This window comes from Talpa europaea, assembly GCF_964194135.1.
Source record: "Talpa europaea genome assembly, chromosome: 6".
NCBI classification, from domain to species: Eukaryota; Metazoa; Chordata; class Mammalia; order Eulipotyphla; family Talpidae; genus Talpa; species Talpa europaea.
The window spans coordinates 98,266,493-98,285,366 of NC_140072.1; the positions used below are offsets into that span (position 1 = coordinate 98,266,493).

The following is an 18,874-nucleotide window of genomic DNA, read 5'->3' on the forward strand; positions in this document are numbered from 1 at the left end:
AAATAAGAGAAGTTAAGTGGGACTCAAAAACACTGTGAGGTATATTTTTAAGCATGAGCTGAATTGCAGTTTCTGTCTTTGGATTGATTTTTGATGGTTTAATATGGGGGAGACTAAGAAAAGAAATACAAAATTAAATCACATTCAGTTATTCTTTTAATTACCCTCATGAAAACTATATGATATTGGTAATGAAATGGAAAATATAAGATATATCTCTTTGAATTCTGATTTCTTTCTGATTCCCCAACCTAATTTCAGCTCCAGGTTTCTCAAATTCAACATGTCCAAAAGCAAAGTCCTTACTATCGCTTTTCTCAGATCTCCACCTGCACATGTCCTTGGGTGTGATGGCTCCCAAGCTTGAGTGATCCTGGTCTCTCTCCTTTCCTCACACATAGCAAGTCGGTTACCTTGTCCTTCAACTCTCCCTGTCAAATGACTTCTTGCTCTGCCTTCCACTCTACTTCATTGCCTTAATTCTAGCCTTCATCATTTTACTCAAATGAATCCTACACATATGTGCCTCTTTCTGACCTACAGTATAAAGTTTACAATCTGGCTTAACATACATGATCCTTCTAAAGCCACTCTCCCCAGCATTAGCCCCATCCCTTCTAGCTACTTTCAAACAAAGTCCTTTCACAAATCCATGCCAGTTTTTGAATGGGCTCTTCTACCTTCTCTGCTGAGCCAGCATTTCTTCACCATTTGAAACCTGGCAAAAACGTTGCCTTCTTTGGGGGGGGTGTTCCCCAATTCTCCCCATCAGGCTAATTACTGTGTCCCCCTAACTGCCACCCTTACTTCTCCTGCACAGGATAACCATCTGCTTGTCTTTCTCCCTTGTAGGAATGATTTCATCAAGGGCAGGGACTGTATCATAGTCATTTATTTCTATTAATCAGTTAAGTGCCTGGTAACTAGCAGGATCTTGGAATTTTTCTGAGTGAATCAATGAACTTATGTGCTTGGACATGGTAATAGCATGTACTAAATAACTGAAGCATTTAATCACAAGCTGAGGGATTATCTATAATAGGACATGTCTTGAGTAGCTATTAAGAGATCTGTATTTACCTTTGAACCTATGCAGTATGAAGCCATTGAATTTTCCTTATAAGTATACCCCTTCTGTACTTTCTCATATACATTACTGGTCTTTCTTACCTCCCTCCCCTCCACACACACACACACACACACACACACACACACACACACACTCACGTGAACACATAACTATCTCTTTAGTGTTGCCCCTTTGTGAACTGCCTTACCAGACGGATGACAGAATTGGACTATCACCACCCAAATACTCAGCCTTGGGCCTTATTGTCTCTTTCCCTCAGACCAGGTGCCAGAACACCACAGTTCTTACTCTTCAAACTGATCCCCATCAAAGAGCTCTGCTTGAAGGCAATGGGGCCTATTACTCTTTAACAATCCTATGATCTCCACTCTCTCAGACAATCTCATCTGACAGTGGATTCCACTACTGCATCTTGGACTGACCACTCTATTGCCAGAGCAGAAGGCAAATCAGAGTCCCCAAGGACCCTAGTCTGCATACAGACAAAACAGCATGAAGGCCAGGCAGTGGCATTGAATCAGTTCTCCGCAGCTGGCTACACACTGCTGCCAGCACCACCCAGGACTAATGGTGAGGTAAAGGTCAGTGCCTAGAACAGGTCCCTATGACTGGGCTGACAGTGCTCCCTCCTCCATGGGAGGTCCAGGAGCATAGCCACAAGCATACAAGGAAAGTGTGAGCTAAGTTGATGGCAAATTTGGCTGCAACAAACTCATCATGTGATTAAAGGCTAGAGTTTGATAAATAAGGAGATTTAATGTTGGAATTTTCTTGAAGTAGAAAATGGTAAATATTAAATCCCCTGTGAAAATCACCCAGAGAATGGGAAGTAATCACTTATGAGCATTATAAGATATTTACACTGTGGTAAGTGCACAGAATCTTTCTTCTTCCTTTGCTCCATCATACACTAGTTTATTTGGGGTGTGAATTTTGCAAATTGTGGCACCAGTTGTTCATCTGTGGGGATTATTGTATTATTCTTCAACATTCTCTGACTACCTGGATGATTTGGAAGAGATTTGATGTCCTTTTTTATAATAGAGCCCTGGGAATCACTAAAGAAAGATTTACATTCGATCTGTATTAGAGTGATAGCATCCATGAGAAGCTAATTTGGCTGTGCCTTCCAAACCAAAAAGTTCAAGTTTAATCATATGGTTAATTCAGTTCTAGAATGTCCTTAATCCCATGCTCCCTCAATCCCATGCTCCCTAGCTGCTTGAGCAAGATTGAACCTGCAGTCAGTTGGCCCCACCCCTCATATCCACTACTAAAAGCCCAACCCTTTCTCCATATAGTTTTGTCCACAACCCCTCCACATTTATCATTCCACTAGCTCCATGCCTAGAAGCCACGGAAGTGCTAAATGAAGTCAAAGTGATGAAGTTAGAACGTCAATTGGTTTGCAAGGCTCCCCAGAGGGAGGGGAGCCTTCTGAAAGTGAAAATGGAATATAAGAGAATGTCATGTGTTCGTGATGAACCAAGGTGGGCCCACACAGTGTGGATATAAGATCTGCATGACAGTGCTGCTGGCTGGGTGAGCCTTAGTCTGTCATGATGTAGCAGCCGGTGTCCTGTTTGGTCAGAGGGCTGGAGGGCTTATGGCAGTGAGTGCAATGTGTGTAGAAAAAGTAGTCAAGGTGGAGAAATGGCCCTTGACATTGAGAAGATATATGATACAACTATTCATTGTCCCAACTATTCATTGGACTGGGTAACTTCTGCAGAACCCTAGACAGGGAGACAAAAAGAGAAAAAAATGTGTTTGGCTCTCCCTCCTCCAGCTTCCCTTCTAAGTCTACAACCCAGGCATTACTTTATGAATCTGTATCTGTGTGCTAACACCAGTTCCTGTGTATCTTAGATCAAGGTATATAGATATACCAAGTCACACTGTAAACAAGAGCCAATGAATTCTTGAAAGCAGATACCCATGAACTTCTCTCAGTCATATTTAAAATCTGTTTTAACCTAAAGTTATGGAGACAGACTTGAAAGGAGACATCCCCAACCTTGCTCACATGTAAGTATAAAAAGGCACAAATTGGATGGATATTGATGATGTTATTTCTGTAGCGACATCATCCATAGACTCCTAGTGTCTTTGCTTTGCTTCCCTATAGTGATCACAACATAAATTACTTGTCTTGTTTGACTTCCTTGTTCACCAAAGTTGAGCAGATTGTGGCCGTTTTCAACGCTTCTACCAGACAAAAAGCTTGGGACCATTTCTCGAAAGCTCAGCGCAAGAACATAGACATTTGGCGAAAGCATTCTGAGGTTGGTGATTTTATTATTACTTTTTAACCACCATCACACAGCTGGATTGGCAGAGAATAGTGTGGCTGCAGCCATTATGGTTTTGTTAGAGTGGGCGGTCCTCCTGCCATTGTCCTGTTTCTTTGTTGGTTCCAAATTCAGCTCAGATTTGTTCCTCATCCAGAAAAGCAGCTGAAAATGCTTAGAGGACAGAGTGCTTTTCTCCTCTGTCAAGGGAGAAAAGATTCTCTCCCATTCATAGTAATGAGCCAGAAACAAACTAAGAGACTTTGCCCAATAAGTTATTTTTTCTAATATGTGACATAAAATTAAAAAAAAAAAACCTAGTTTTTAATTAAATACAGAGGCTTTTTCCAGCATTCTACAGTGTGATGATGACGGTTTGCTCTTTGGGCTAGAAATGGCAAGTATGCCTTCCCACCCACGTCTTCTCAGTCCCCTACAGTAGCCAGTAGGTTATGTCATACCTCTCTCCAGAGCAAACTCCTAAGGGGAATGAATGCCCAGGCTAACCAGATCCACCCTTCTGCATCCATGCATGTGTGAAGTGTGAGTATCTATTCTAAGGAAAGTGTCCAGAATGTGACCTTCCTTGCCGCCTAGAAAGGCCAGAATGTGTCATTAGTCATTGATCATCCAGCTGTTATTTTTAACTCCACAGTGTAGTGTACGCTTTGAACCTGTAATTTAAAAGTAAGTATACTGTCTTTGTTTGCTTCTTCTTTTCTTTTTAAGTAAGTGTTTTTCATCTGGATGCTTCTCCATCTCTAGCATGTTAATATTGAGTTCTCTAAATGATAGTCCCCTCTTTCAATATCCCAAACTTATAGAAGGTAAGGTTTACTTATTTAATGATTTTGGCTCACACTTGTAAAATAAGTGTTTTATGTAGAGTTTGAGCAACCACAAAATACTATGATATCAATCATTTGGTAGCATTTTAAGTGCCCATTAACTAATGCAAAATTATAGTTGAATACCAATGGCACTAGATGTAACATCCACATGAATACCAAATGAATTCTTTATTATCACTGTTATTATGGTGAATACTGAATGACTTCACAATAATGGGACACTTAAAATGCTAGTGCAATTTATTGTTAAAAAGGCCATTTTTTATTTTGTTCACAAATGCCTCCAAAGGTGGTTGGCGACTGATGCAGTTCTGTTCCTCTGTTCAAGATTCTAAGTAAGGAGGAGGTGGGGGTTTTCTTTAATTTTTCAGGGGCCATTAAAACAAGGTCTACTTATCTACCTGATGCTCTCCCAGACACTGAATCCAGATTGAATCAAGGTTGACTCTCAGGAGGAAAAGAGTCCCCCTCATTTATGATGAAACATACAAATGGAAGGTTATGAAAACACAAATTGGAATCCATAAACATTTATTCCGATTTGGGGGTGATCAATCATCAATTGTTTATTTTTTTTCCTTCCCCAAAAAAACCAAACATGAATAAAAAAAAATGTTGAAAGACAGGCAAGTGGCATGATGCTGAATAAATCTGGGCATAAAAAGGCCGCCATATGTGTCCACCAACATTGTTTGTTGATTGACTTCACACTTCCTGCCATGTTTGATCCCCTTCCCTTCGCCCTGCTTCCTGGTGCTGGAACGTCCTCCCCATTCCAGAGAGGCTGGGAAGGCTTCCAGAGTTCGGTTAGGATCATATCCATAAGGCGTGATCTTGAGTTTTATTCCAAGGAAGTCTGTTTGCTCTGCTCTGTGCTAGGAGGTAGAAACAGGAGCTGTCCTGCAAAGCACTCCTTTTAGTCCTGTGTGCTTCCCCGCCACCACTCCCCCCAGCTCTTTTGATATACATTAGGAAATAGAATTCTCAGCTACCTTTGATTTTCTCTCCTACATGTTCTTAATTGATTAAATACCAGTTGGTAATTTAACATTGTAGATGATTTCTCAGTTGCTTATAAGCTTGATAATTGGCTTAATTTTTTTCTGCATCCCCATGTACTGCATCTGTTAATTATCTGCAACACCTTACAGATTTATTAGAGTGTACTAGTGATTTACTGCTGAACTGCAGGCACCCCGTGGAAACACCCTTAGCTTTTTTTATTTTCCTTCCATTTTCCTTTTGCCACCCTTCCCCACAAGAACAGCTACTGTATGACAGTTTGTCATTAATTGAAAGGACTAAACAACAGGTCCTTTCAGCTTCATTTATTCTGTCCACCTGATTTTTCCTTGTTTCAAGTGCTTTCAGTCCACCTCTGTGGGAATAGCATTCTTTGTTAGTAGAAAAATTAGCTGTCCACAACCTGAAAAAGCATCCCTACTCATCATGCACGACTTTCGCCTCCCAAACGCGATAGTGTTATTTAAGGTGAAGTCAACTTCTCTTTCTACTTAGTGGCCTGGTCAAGTGCTGGGCCCAGTGGCCTCTTAGGACTTCCCCCAATAGTGTCCTTGTCCCAGGGAACTTGCCTCTCTGCCTCCATGTTTTCCTATTGTCTGTACTAGTGATCCCCAGGCCTCAGAGTTGACCACACATATAATGCTGGTAATAAATAATGACCTTTCCATAATGCCTCAGTTAAAATCTGTGAGCTGAGGAGAGAAGAGAATTGAGTGAAGGCATCACACAGAGTAAGATATGTACCTATCATATCAAATAGGCTCTGGACCTGTGTTTAAAGTCACACCACTATATTGTGTTGTCATGTAATTTAATTATTATTCATAGGTTTATTTTTTATAAAGTGACATTATCTTAGCTATTTGACTTTTATTTAGAAACCTTTGTTTAAATGAGGAAAGCAACAGAATAATGCAGCCCAGCCTCTGTTTTAAGATTTTTGTTTTAAAGACAATACATGCAAGAGAACAGAATGGTGAAGGATTCCTAAGTATATAATATACAGCTTGCTACAAAATAAATATTTTTTAACATAAATGATTATAGTGTTCTGATTTTTAGGCACAGTAGTAAAGCATTTATTGTGTAATTGTTCACTTTTTATGCATTTTCATATACATTCTTGCATTCAAACTGCCTTGTTTTACTACTGTTCCCTCTTTATATGTGAGTACACAAAGCCTCAAAGAAAGTAAATGGATTGACTGCAGTCATTCCACCAGTGAGTGGAAAAAATAAGTTATGATCCTGAAACCTAAAAGTGATGCTAAAACAACCATCAAAATGAAAACAACCCAAAATGATAGCATGAAACATCAAAAGAGTTTTAATTTTGTCCTTCAACATTTCTTTGAATGCTGTGTGTGTGTGTGTACGTGCGTGTGTGCAGGCATATACACACATGCAGGGGCCCTATTTTGCATGAATAATAATGGTCAACGGTGTCAACTTAGCCATCAAGCATCTAGCCTGATGCTAAATATGTATTAACTCATTTTATCCTTAAAACTGTTATTACCACACTACTCCTGTGAATGAATGGAAGCTAAGACAGACACACAGTGGGTGTAACCAAAGCTACCAGTGGGTCAGTGGTGGAGCAGGCCTTTTATGTTTCTAACCCCATGCAGTGAGTGAGTGCCTTCTATGTGCCAGGCATGCTGGTAGGCAATCTTATAATCCACACAGCATCCCTGCTAGGTGGATGCTTACATCCCCCCTCCTTTTTTTCTTTCAACAAATGAGGAAATTGAGACTCAAGAGAAAGGAAATCATTTGTGAAGAGCCCTTGAATAGTCAGCAGCGAGCAGGGGTTTAACTCAAATCTGACACCAAATCTCTCTCCTCTTCCCCTCTTACACCCCCCTCCCCTACAGCTTCATCCTAAATTAGGTGAGGCAATGTTTGGGAGGTAAAAGCTGCAGATTGTAGATGTCCACGTGCCAGTCATGATACACCAGAGACCATTGGAAAGAGGTGTGTTGACAGGTGTCTGTGACTCTGACGTGGGGCATCCTCTACTTTCAGGAGCTCAGGAATGCTCAGAGCGAGCAGCTGATGGGCATCCGGCGCGAAGAAGAAATGGAAATGTCAGACGATGAGAACTGTGACAGCCCTACTAAAAAAATGAGAGTTGATGAATCAGGTAATGCTGATAACCGCCGCATACCCACGAGGTCTCATAATCATCTTCTAAGCCCTAGACGGACATACATATTGGGAAATGGCCATATAACTCATTTTTATTTGAGTTATACTTAAACTTTCATCTTTGAGTGACTCTGCCTTTTATTAATAGAACTTTAAACTCCTTCTTAGGAACATAGTGATTTAAAATGCACCAGTTGTTTCTCCATATGTAGGTCTGGGCCCATTATACTTTTTTTTTTTTTTCCCAGGGATATTTGTCTGTTCCCATAAAAATCCGTTTCCAGAGTATGGCAGCCATGACTGATGCTGAAATACAGATAAAAATTGGTTTTAGTCAGGGTGCTTACACAGAAATTGTTTCATGTGTAGAGAAGTCTTCTGGCTTCTGAGCCAATGTGCTAGAGGTTTAGAAATTTTTCCAATAAACTTTTGTCCACCTAACTTGTAAGCAAAGGGGTGGCCCCATTTGGTACCTAGAAAAGGAGCATCTCTTCCATGAGTTGTGAGAAAGAGAGAAGTTTGAAGAGAACCTTACTCTGCTTAATCTGTTTTAAAGTCTTTTCTGGAATTATATGTAAATCTCTCAGTATTGTAAAAGTAGGCAAAGGGAATGCACACCCAAACCTAGGACACACCAAGAGAGACAAACTCATCCAAGGGGCAAGCATTCTAGAGGGGCTGGGAAGAACCATACTTGCCAAGAATGAAATTTAAAGGAAAAGTGTTAATCTGATCTTCTCCTCATATGTACCAGGGAATAAAACACACACCTTTTTAACAGACTCTGGTGATCAGGAACAGCAGTCCTTTGCTAGTTTGTTTGTAGAAGCCAAAATCAAGATCTTCCAGCTTGCAAGGTGGTGATAATGCTGAGTTTTCTCAGACTATAGGAGATAATGCCAGTGGCATCCCCGATGAGGGCAGGAGAAGGCTCATGCCTCCAGACATCTACAGACTGGGGTTTCACTTGGCCTATGATTTTAAATACATAATTTGTTCCTATAAACCTTGTCAATAAAAGTAATAAATCAATGAAAAAAAAAAGTGGGTCTTGAAAGTGTGATCCCTAATGCAGCTACATCAGTATCACCTAGGAACTTACTAGAACTTTAAATTACCAGGCCCTGCTCAGGACCTACTGAATCAAACTACCTGGGGGGGGAAGTGGAGGTGAGGATGTGAGATCAAGCAATCTGTGTTTTAATCCCACCAGGGTATTCAAGTGCATGCTGAAAATTGAGAACCACTGCCTCAGAAAATGTCCCCTTTGTGCTCAAATTCCATTCTTTTAAGTCTTTTAGAAGCTTAGCATAGAAATAGGTACCTTATCATTAATTTTGAAGTCATACATCCTTTGTCTGAAAAATAAATGAATCTAGCTAGCAGTGATGTGTCAACATATGTCTCTTATTAGACTGATACCAGATTCCTCAGGAGTGCTTTATTATCAAAACAAAGGAGTGATTTTTAGTTTGGCCACTTATAAAGTAAATGAGATCATCTGGTAAATCAAATTATTTCCTGAAAAAAAGCTTTTATCATTTGAAGCTTCTGGATGAGGGGCAAGTTTCCATGAAACATGGATCCTTGACATCCTTGTAAGGTAGGTGTAGAAGAAAAGAATGGAGTTGATCAGAAATGCTGATTTGAACCTGTGGCTTCTATTGGAGGTGGGAGGTGACATTTTTAAACAACTTGCCAATTTCCCAAGTAAGAAATGTGTGTAACTAATAGCATGCTTACAAGAGGATGAGAATAATAAAGACTCAGAACAAAAGACTCACAGAGGAGAGGTTTAATAGCAGGCCAGAAAGCATATACCTGCAGCCTCAGCCCCGATCTTTGCTGCGGGAGAATCCACAGCAATTCCCAGGACTGCTCTTCAAGGCCCGCTCCGAAAGTCTGACTGAAGAGCCCTCTTCCTGACCTCTCTGGGTTTTTTCCCCCGCCAGGCATCTGATAAAGAGCCTGAAAGGTCAAACGTGAACTTTTAGAAACTTTCTCCAGGCTTTGTACCTGGTTAGCAAAATGAATAAACAGACAACCCAGGGTGTGTTCTCTACCAGATGCTGAGGGAAGATGAAAGAACTGTGGTTCAAATGCCAGATCCCGAGGAGTTCAAAGGCTTCATGCTTTTCAAGATGAGATGGGCCAGAGAATATGGTGTGTGGTTTATGAGGAAAACATAGGACTGATTAGTGGAGGAGGGAAGGCATTTAACCCTTTCTATTCTGTGGGGCCCTAAAGACCCAGCCACACAGCAGGCAGCTGTTCTTCAGTCTCGCTTATGTGGGGACACAGCCTGACAGCAAGAATTCTCCTCTGGTCTTTTGACCAAGCCTCAGGCAGATCCCTGTGAACAAATTGCTGCTTAAAGCTGGGATTTGAGGCCTCGCAGCCTGAGGGAAACATGCCCTTCAGGCATCTCGTTGGGTGACACATTACTCATTTTTAGTTACAAGTTTGCATCTGTCACTCACCGAGGAGCAGGCCTATCAAAATATAGCACTCCAATTCACCAACAGGGTAATTGTCAAGCCCTGAAGTAGAAGTGAAATTCTCTGTCATTTAAAGAATCCTGGCCCCTTTAGTTCCTGCTTGAATAGTGGGATTTTGCCTCCCATGTCCTGAGCAGTAGCTGGACCAGGAATTCTAGGTGATTTCAGGGGAGACCAGCCCCGGAGGAGACCCCTGCCTGTGCCAGGACAATGTCTAGGTGGCACTTCCCAAAGCCAGCTCCCGTTCAGACCCATCCATGTCTCTACTCTCCACCTCCCCCAAAAGCAGAAGCTGCATTTTATTTCTGAGGGGACGATGGAGAGAATTGGCTTTGTTTAGTTTCTAGAAAAAGACACAATTTACTACGTGACAACTCATATGATACCTTATGTTACTTTTTTCTTTTTAATCAAAGTTTTGCAACATATCTTTGTTTTTTTCTGGTCATAAAGGACTTTTCATTGTACTTTTGGCTCTCCACCACATAGAGTAATTTACCATTGGGTCTTGCACTCAAGTTCCCCAAGACTGCCATGACTACAACACAACCACAGGCGACTGTTCATTTTCCTCATCCGTTGAATCTTAAAGGAGAAAAGGGGTTTGTTGGAGCAAAACCTAGATGTTGATAACAATGAAAATGAGTTTTGTTACCAAATTTGATAATTAAGGCAGTTACCTAAGCATTAGTTCAAGATTGGCATCCTACTCCAAAGCCTGTGAATATAATTTTTGACAATCTAAATTTATTGTGTATAGTCGTCCTCCTACTGTAATCAAGCCAGACTTTTAATAGCCAGATCTATTCCTCCTTCTCCCCCTCTCTCCTTATCTCCTTTTCTTACCCCCTCTCTTCTCTCTTTCACTCCCTCACCTTCCCCACACACACACCTCCTACCAGGTTGGCAATGGGGATGGGGCTGGAGTGCATAAGGACGAAAAGGCAAAAAAAAAGAGGACATCTCTGCTAGATTTTGAGTTCTCTCATGGACAAACCTGATAAGTTGTAGTATCATGAGCATTAACATGAGTTCATGTAGCTAAAACACTTGTGCCTTTCCTTTACAGTTTGAGCACATCATAAATTATCAGTAAATATTGACTCTTTGTTAACATTATCTTAGACTTCCTCCAGCACTCAGCCCTGGTGCTTTCACCAAACAAGTTCTCAGTGAAGGTTTGTGGACTTCAATTGTAGATTACCCTTCTTCTGTGTCTTTGAGTTTGATGCCCTTGTCCCGAAAGTACATAGGAAGAGAGAAGAGAGTAATCCTAAGAACTAAGAACGTTTACATTATTTACATTGAAATGGCAGGTGTGAGGAAGCACATTCAAACAGGGACAATTCATTTTCTCTGCAATGTTCAGGACTTTAGACATACAAAATTCAATGCCAGCTACAGAATAGGTTATGGCCCAGAATTCAAATTCGGCCTCATTCTAATCTAACAAAAAACATTTGATAAGAACCTTCTTGTGGTCAAGGCACTGTAGACGCAGGGAAACGGAGAGGGTTAGACTCAGTCTACCCTGCCCTCCAGGGTGTGGGAGGCTTTCTGAAGAGGAAACAGTAAACATTTTAAGTTGATAAAAGTGCAATGCCTAATAGTACATTTATCCTAAAGCCATTAATTTCAGTTGAGTATAAACCAAAATGAACATCCAGTGTATGCACCTCATTCAGTACTTGGTGAGTGTACGTTGTACACTGAGGGCAAATTTTAGAAGAGTGAAGCTAAAAACATCCTTTGCTTAATAGAAAACCCTTAAACCATTCCATAATGCACACACAAATGCTCTTGGATTTTAATTACACCTCATTTAAACTCTGAGTTCTTTTAGGAGCAAACACTCTTTTAATTAGTGTTTTCTGGGTTATCAATTTTCCATGGAAACTTACCACAACATAGGTACATTTTAAAAATTTCAATAAGAAGTCAAACGAGGATTTTCCAAGTCTTTTAGCCAACCAAGTCAAATAAAGGATTCATAATTAATTCCATTGGAACATGCAGTATTCAGTCTGAATATTTTTATATGTCACTGAAAGCTTTATGTTAAAAAAAATGAATAATAAAGTTCTTTCTGGCTAAGCCCCTTGTCCTTTTAAACACCAGGAATGACTTCATATTTCTGATTTAGTTTTATTGCCTGCATAGAGTGCTTTCAAAAGTCATAAAGGATATCCAACAAGGAGTTTACAACCTGGCATTCCTGAGACAAGGTTCCCTCTTGCCCCTGAATTCCTTGGTTACAGAGAAAGGGATGACATGGTGCTGAGAGGATCCTGCAGGAAGAGGCCAACCAAAGGTGGCCATAGCACTCACAGCTGGTGGCAACTTCCTTTTAGGGAACTTTGCATGTGGGGTAAGCAGCCTTGTTCTGGATTGCTCAGCACTCAGCAGAGGGACAGGAGCATTCAGGCATGGAAGATGAGAAGGGTTGGTCTGAGGCCACATGTGAGGGCTGAGCTCCCATACCAGCAGATCCCACCAGGTGCATCAGAGGAGAGAGGAAGCATAGACTGGATGAAGCAGCTGTGTGCAGACTTCTGTTCTCACGCATCATGACAAACTGAAGGAGAAATAGAGCAGCAATGCACCTTCATCAGCAACCACAAATTATAGACAAGCATTTTATTTTCAACCTCAAGAAAATATCTTCTGGGAACCCAAGTGCCCAACAAGGAGATGTGATTAATTAAAACTAATACGGCTTAAAGATGATAAAATAAATCTCCCTGAGGTGGGCTGAGTAGCCTGCTTCATTCCTAAACTCTTGGTCCAGAACTCCATTTATAAGAAGCTAAGGTTTTTTCCCACATACCCCCCCTTTTTTTTTGGTCAAAGGAATTCAAACAAATGCTTATTTGGGTAGGTTTTTCAGTTCTCTAATTTTGTGTACAGTCACAGTTTCCTTTTCATAATAGATATGTTTCTGAAAAGTTATGTCTGGAAAGTGTAGCAATCATTTCTTTTTATAAATTGCTTTACCTTTTAAATGCAGGAGACAGATGCTGTAGTCCAGGATTCCTTTGTAATGGAAACACTCCTTCTGGCCAACCAGACTGTGTTTATCTGTTTTGTGAATTCACATTTGGAGCCTGAACTATCTTTAAGCTTAGAATCCTCAAAATCTTATTTTTAAGTCAGTTCTGACAATGCCGTGTTCTGACATCTCTTTCATACATACATATTCCGTTGTCCTGTGTTTGATATAAAACGATTTCTGCTGCTGAATTTGCATTGTGTCTAAGACCACAGATTTCCCCCAATACACTAACCACTCAATTCTGCAGCGCTTCCATAAAACTCAGGGGAGCCCTAGTTGAGGCATGCCAACAGTTGACACTTGATGGGTCGATACCAGCTTGTTCCTGGGCAAGTTCTCTGAAGGGTTTCCTGTGTGACAGACCAGCACCTGCTCCCAGCTGCCTTTGCATGCTGGGCTTCGGCTTTGTTAAGCCCAGGGTTCTTGTCTAGTGATGTGAGGTCCTGCAGCCTGGCAAAGGGCTTGAGCCGATGGGCAGTTGGCAAGCAGAGGAGAAAAGTGAGGTGGTTAACCACACTCAGAGAGAGAAGCTGTCAGATGCGTTGGACTAGGAAGAGAGTAGACAAAAGGCCAGGGAGCAGCCAAGGTCATAGCTTGACTGCCCGCCCTCAGCCCCTAGGCTCTGACATTTCTCAACTGCCAGGGATACCATGATCTAGATTACAGTGTATTATGTTTTCTGGGCATTTTATTCTCATAAGGTTTGATGCAGGATCATTACATGGGGAAGTAGATTTCACCCTGTTTTCTTAGCAGGCTTTAAGGACACTGAGGGAATATTTATGTAATAAGATGCAAAGTTGCTATGGAAAATACTATAGCAACCCAACATCTTCTCAGAGCCAGGCAGCCACTTGTAACAGCAATCTAAATTTACATTTATTTTAGTGTCATTTTATCGACACTCTTAGTATCTCGTTCTGACAGGATGTTAAAATATGTTTTCAGCTTGTATTTGAGCAAAATTAACACAGTGTTGTTGGAATTTAAGTGTGGTTTGCACAACTTCTGGAAAAAATCAGAATATTTTTGAGGGAGTTTAGATGACAGAATCTGAATAAGTTTGTGAGGTTTATTTTTTTTCCTTCTCCTAAACACAGGAAAGAGTCCATTAATAGTATTTGTTCCTCCTTTTTCCTTGCAGTTTATAAGAAACATGTCAGAATTTCTGATTATGAAAGAGTTTTTTTCTTTTCAACACTGATGTCATTTGCCAGGTGCCTCTCTGTGATTATAGTTGATGCTTCTAGAAAATGCTTTCAATAGCTCAATACATTGCCCCCCAGGCACATGTAACATGTTAACAGTAAAGTAATAAATACCCAGTTATATATAAAAATAATACCTGGTTATTTTGAGAAATCTAATGGGTTAAGAATAATAAAGAAGAAAACAAAACTTCCATAGTTAGTAATACTGCAAAAGATTATTTGGTTCCCCCTTCCTTGTTTCCTTCTGTACTGCTTAACTATATAAGCACCTTTCTATGTATTTTTAAAAAGGTCAGAAACAATAAGTCTACAAGATTTTGTTTTCAGACAGGCCTTCTTGCATAACTACTGAACACTTTTTTAAAAGTTTCTTTTTTACATGTGTTAATGAAATAGAAAATACGGGCAAATAAATGTATATCCTTTCTGAATCGTGGGCTCTTCTCCATGAACCTTCGGGAGTTAAAGCTATACTTTGAGGAGTCAGAGTGGATACTTGAGGTTATTTAAATGCAGACAACTGGACCAATGCCCACCTCACCCCCCAGCATTATTTAAGACCCTTAGATGTGAGCGTGGCAGAGAAACTATAGTTATGTAGCCAGCTGAGAGTGTAAAGATAGTATCTATTGATTTTCTTCTATACCTTTCCATCTAAAATCTTAAAGTGTGACTGTAACACTGTTGAAATAGGACATTGGCCAAAAGAATCAATATCAGACCTATTAAAACATATGCTGCTACCAACTTCTTAGCACTGTGATGCATTGTTTATGAGCATCCGTGTTCTAATTCTCCTATGCTTTTATACAACATTGCTCATCAAAACACAGTTGGTGACATAAAGGTCTTATACCTTGACTCCTCACACTGTTGTTCATAAGCTTCATTAACCACAGTCCTGAAGATGCTGGGTCCACTGTAGCAATACAGAGGGACCTTGTAGAATTCCAGTTAGTCATATCCAGGAATTCTATATATTCCATACCCTGGCTTCTAGGTATATATAGAAGACCCAAAATTGAAATTCAAGTCAATTGAAATTTAAGTATTCATGTCGTAAGCTTTCCTGTATGTAACTGGCTTAGAGGCGCTTCCCTCTCATTTGGGTGGCTACCTTTGATACCTGCAAGTTGCCAAGTGCTCGGCAACTCCTCTCCCAGTTGTGAGACATAATGAATGAATGAAGCCTTCTGGGAAGTAGGTAGGGGAGGAAACTTTTACTTTAGACTCCCCATCACTAGCAGAGACATAGGGAGACACATTTCTGGTGCAGAACTTGCAAGACGGAGTCTACTAATTGTGGTGCTTCCAGCAGGGTGTTGCAGGTTCTTTAAAGAACATGCTAGAACTTGCTGTGTCCCAGAGGCTCTTGCTCTCCATGAGGGCTTTTGCCCTTGGAGCAATTACCTAAATTTGCAGTGATCAGAATTACTTTAGAAACACACAAATATCTAACACCAGGGTATCCTTTATCCATAGGCAGCCTTGAAGAAAATCACATTTCAGGAGACTATATAAAGACATGAGAGAAGGTTCTCAAAATATTGCTGAGTGATAAAAGCAGTTTGAAATCAATATATAGATCATTTCTATGTGTTGTACTCACTATTTACGTATTAGGGGAGACCTATCCTGATACAGGTCAAAATATTCAGAGTGACTGATTATTTCTAGATGGCATGATGACAGGTGATTTTTATTTTTTTGTTTGTCAAAAAATCCTACAATAGGTACATGTATAATCTTAATGTACATGTATAATCTTATTAAACTACAATAAATGCTAGTTGAAAAAATGCTTAGAATCGTTGAATTGGTATTGGTTAGGGAATACCATTTCCAGTCATTCAAGAAAGTCAAAAGTAGTAACAAGTAATACCTGGTATCAGATTCTCGAAGTTTTTTGCCTTCTTTTACTTCAAATTAGGGAATTTCCACATTTCCTTTACCACAATATGCTTATGACACAGACCACACCAGCTTAGTTTCCTGTTCTAAGGACTAATCCTATTTGTGTAACTATTAAATGAAGGATCCAAAAAATCAGCTCTAATCCAGGAAGATGTGTTATGTTCTTACCTACAGGGAGACCTGCAGTGATGTGTCTCTTTAGCTGCAGAAGAAACCCTTAGAAATGATCTTGTACAAACTCCCCTTCGTTCCTAAATAGGAATGATCAGTGCCATATTCAGAAGTTAATGTTATTTGCGAAAGATAGTAAGTTAAAAGTCTAGAACTCAGTACCAGTTTCCCTTTTTCCTAATGGCCTTTCTCTGAAACCAGGGAACATTGTGGGGGAAAAGCTGCAGGATACCCCTCCAACACCTTAAGTAGCATCGTAAGAGTAACCAAGTATAATCAATCAAGGATTTTGCCTGCCAGGTGCATGGCCCACAATACCATTAGAGGCAAAGGTAGACTGGAGACATTTACTACCTTCAAAAGTAAATCCAGACAAAGCTGATTAGTGATTTTGCTTAGTCTTCTCATTAATTTCTAAAAGAGAAAGAAGTTGGCTTCAACATAGGCAGTGCATGTAGCAAACTGTCTTTAAGCCCATTCCAACAGAAAATCCAGCTTTTAAAGATATTCAGGAAATTGGCCCAATTTCCTTTCCAGTTGAGTGATTTTTTTTTTCTTCCCTGCAAAGCAATCTGGTGTATGGCTTTATGCAAGAAGAAGAAGAAATGCTTTTCCCAGGGGAAGTGCACTGGGAAAAAGCCAGGCCAGGTCATGATTTTCTTTGATAAATCACATACAGTCACCATCCGTATTCTCCATTCCCTAACTCTCCAAAAAGGGAAAAAGAAAAATTATGAGATTTCTCAAAACACAGACACAAGGCTGACGGTTGTTCTGGAATGATCTGAGCTATAATATTAGCCCTTCAACTTCCCACATCATCCCATGTTCCCTCTGCATCTTTTGGGCCTGGGAAGGATAACAGTTATTGACTCCATCTAATCTCACGACTTATGGAAATGCCTCTCCCCTTTTCCCTGTTCCCGAGGCATTTCTTTATGAGATGCACCTCTCAATAACTCTTAAAAATAAAAGCCTGAGGCAGAGCATCCACAGGAAGATGAGATGCACAAACTCAGGGAAGTTGTGATGTGGAAGGGCTCTTAAGAAGTAATATGTCCTTTCCCTCACCCCATCAGGTTCTAAATTAATGAGGAAAGAATGTGATTTTGAATACCCAACCAAACAGATGGATAGGAAATAAAAAGTAGGAAGACTGAATTCCTAATCTGTTGAGCAATATTCTTTTTCAGCTTAGACCAAAAACCAAACAAACAAAAGTATTACCTACTCATCTACTTAATCTTCATAGAACTGACCATGTTTTTCAGAAGAGGACCTTGAGGTCTAATGGAGGTTTTATAATTTGCCACAAGTCTCATAGCTGGTATGTGGCTTCCAAGCCCTCTCTTGCTCTTTCTCTCCCCACTCCCGCATCCCTGAGCTTAACCCTCTCCCTCCCTCCTGTGTATAGTCCATATCAACACTGACATGACTCTGAAGTTGGAATGTGGGATTCAAAGCACTTTAGCAGGGGCTCCCCTCAGGAGGACTGCTCCTCAGAATCACCGGCTGGTCCCCAGGCCTCCATAGGTGCCAACTCCCATCTGCTTTACCATGGAATCCCGCTTCCATAATCGTGTAGCAAAGACTGTCGTCCATTACTCTTTTTATTTTAAAGATTTATTTTATTTATACAAGAACTGGGGTACTGGCCAGAGGCACGGGAGGGTGAGAGGATTCACCAGAGACAGAGTGGGGAGCAGAACAGGCAGATGGACCGAAAACACTGCTGAGGGGAGCAGCGGGTGAGACAGCAGAGGTCTGCCGCACCATATGGGCATCTCCCTGGCCAGCCAGGAATCGAACCCACACTGCACAGGCTGCGGACAGCTTCACAGCGCTGTGCTCAACCCACTGCGCCACCGGGGAGGCCCATCAGTTACTCTTTAGTGCAGGAAGAATTCATGTTCTTTCAGGCCATTGAAAGATGCGGGACGACTGCCTCGTGAAGCATAGAGCTCAAAGGAAGCAAATCAAAGAAATAAAAAAGGAAACAATCAGAACATTTCTCTTTAGAACTAGATTGAAATTATTGCATTACTTGATTTTTTTTTATTAAGTAATTTAAAATGGTTAGGTCCTTGGACTTTTGAAATAGAAATTAAAATGTCAGTGGCATATTTTGCCCCATGTATGGAACAGTGAAGCTGCTAAGGAATCTTATAATTGAAGCTGGATCATCAGCAATATGTTAACAATGCACTTTCTGCAAAACTGTCCAGAGTGCCTTCTCTCTTGTGTTCTATAAAATGCTAGTAACAAGAGAGCTGCTTTCTCAGAGGAATTCTTTTAACCTTTCAGAAACAAAATATTTCATGCTAATTCCTGCTTAATTGGAGGGAAGTCATCTCTTTAAAATCATTGAATATGAGGTTGAAGTCTTTTCCATCCCTGACCTCTTTAATTCAATCAAGGTCACCTCATAAACTTGCCCAAACAGCTCTATTTCTCAATTAGAAAAAGGGGTAGCGCATTTAAAAGCATTTAGTGTTTGATTAACAGTGCTTAACTAGGGCTTCAGAGGCTTCAGAGGGTTTTTCAGGAGTTGATAGTGAGAATAAAACATTACTACCTGAAAAATTATACTCATCAGAAATGAAAAACAAATCATTTTAATGA

General features: G+C 40.4%; 1 protein-coding gene across 2 annotated transcripts in view; it reads left to right on the top strand.

The window, feature by feature from the left end:
• The window catches only part of ENOX1 (ecto-NOX disulfide-thiol exchanger 1), a gene marked incomplete at both ends in the record, with an annotated part of 223,766 nt that overhangs the window by 125,263 nt on the left and 79,629 nt on the right, over positions 1–18,874 (top strand). For both annotated transcript variants that reach the window (XM_084234631.1, XM_084234632.1), the window contains 2 exons: positions 3,269–3,375; positions 7,284–7,401. In XM_084234631.1, the coding sequence (XP_084090757.1) occupies positions 3,269–3,375; positions 7,284–7,401 (225 nt within the window). The remainder of the gene's footprint in view (positions 1–3,268; positions 3,376–7,283; positions 7,402–18,874) is intronic.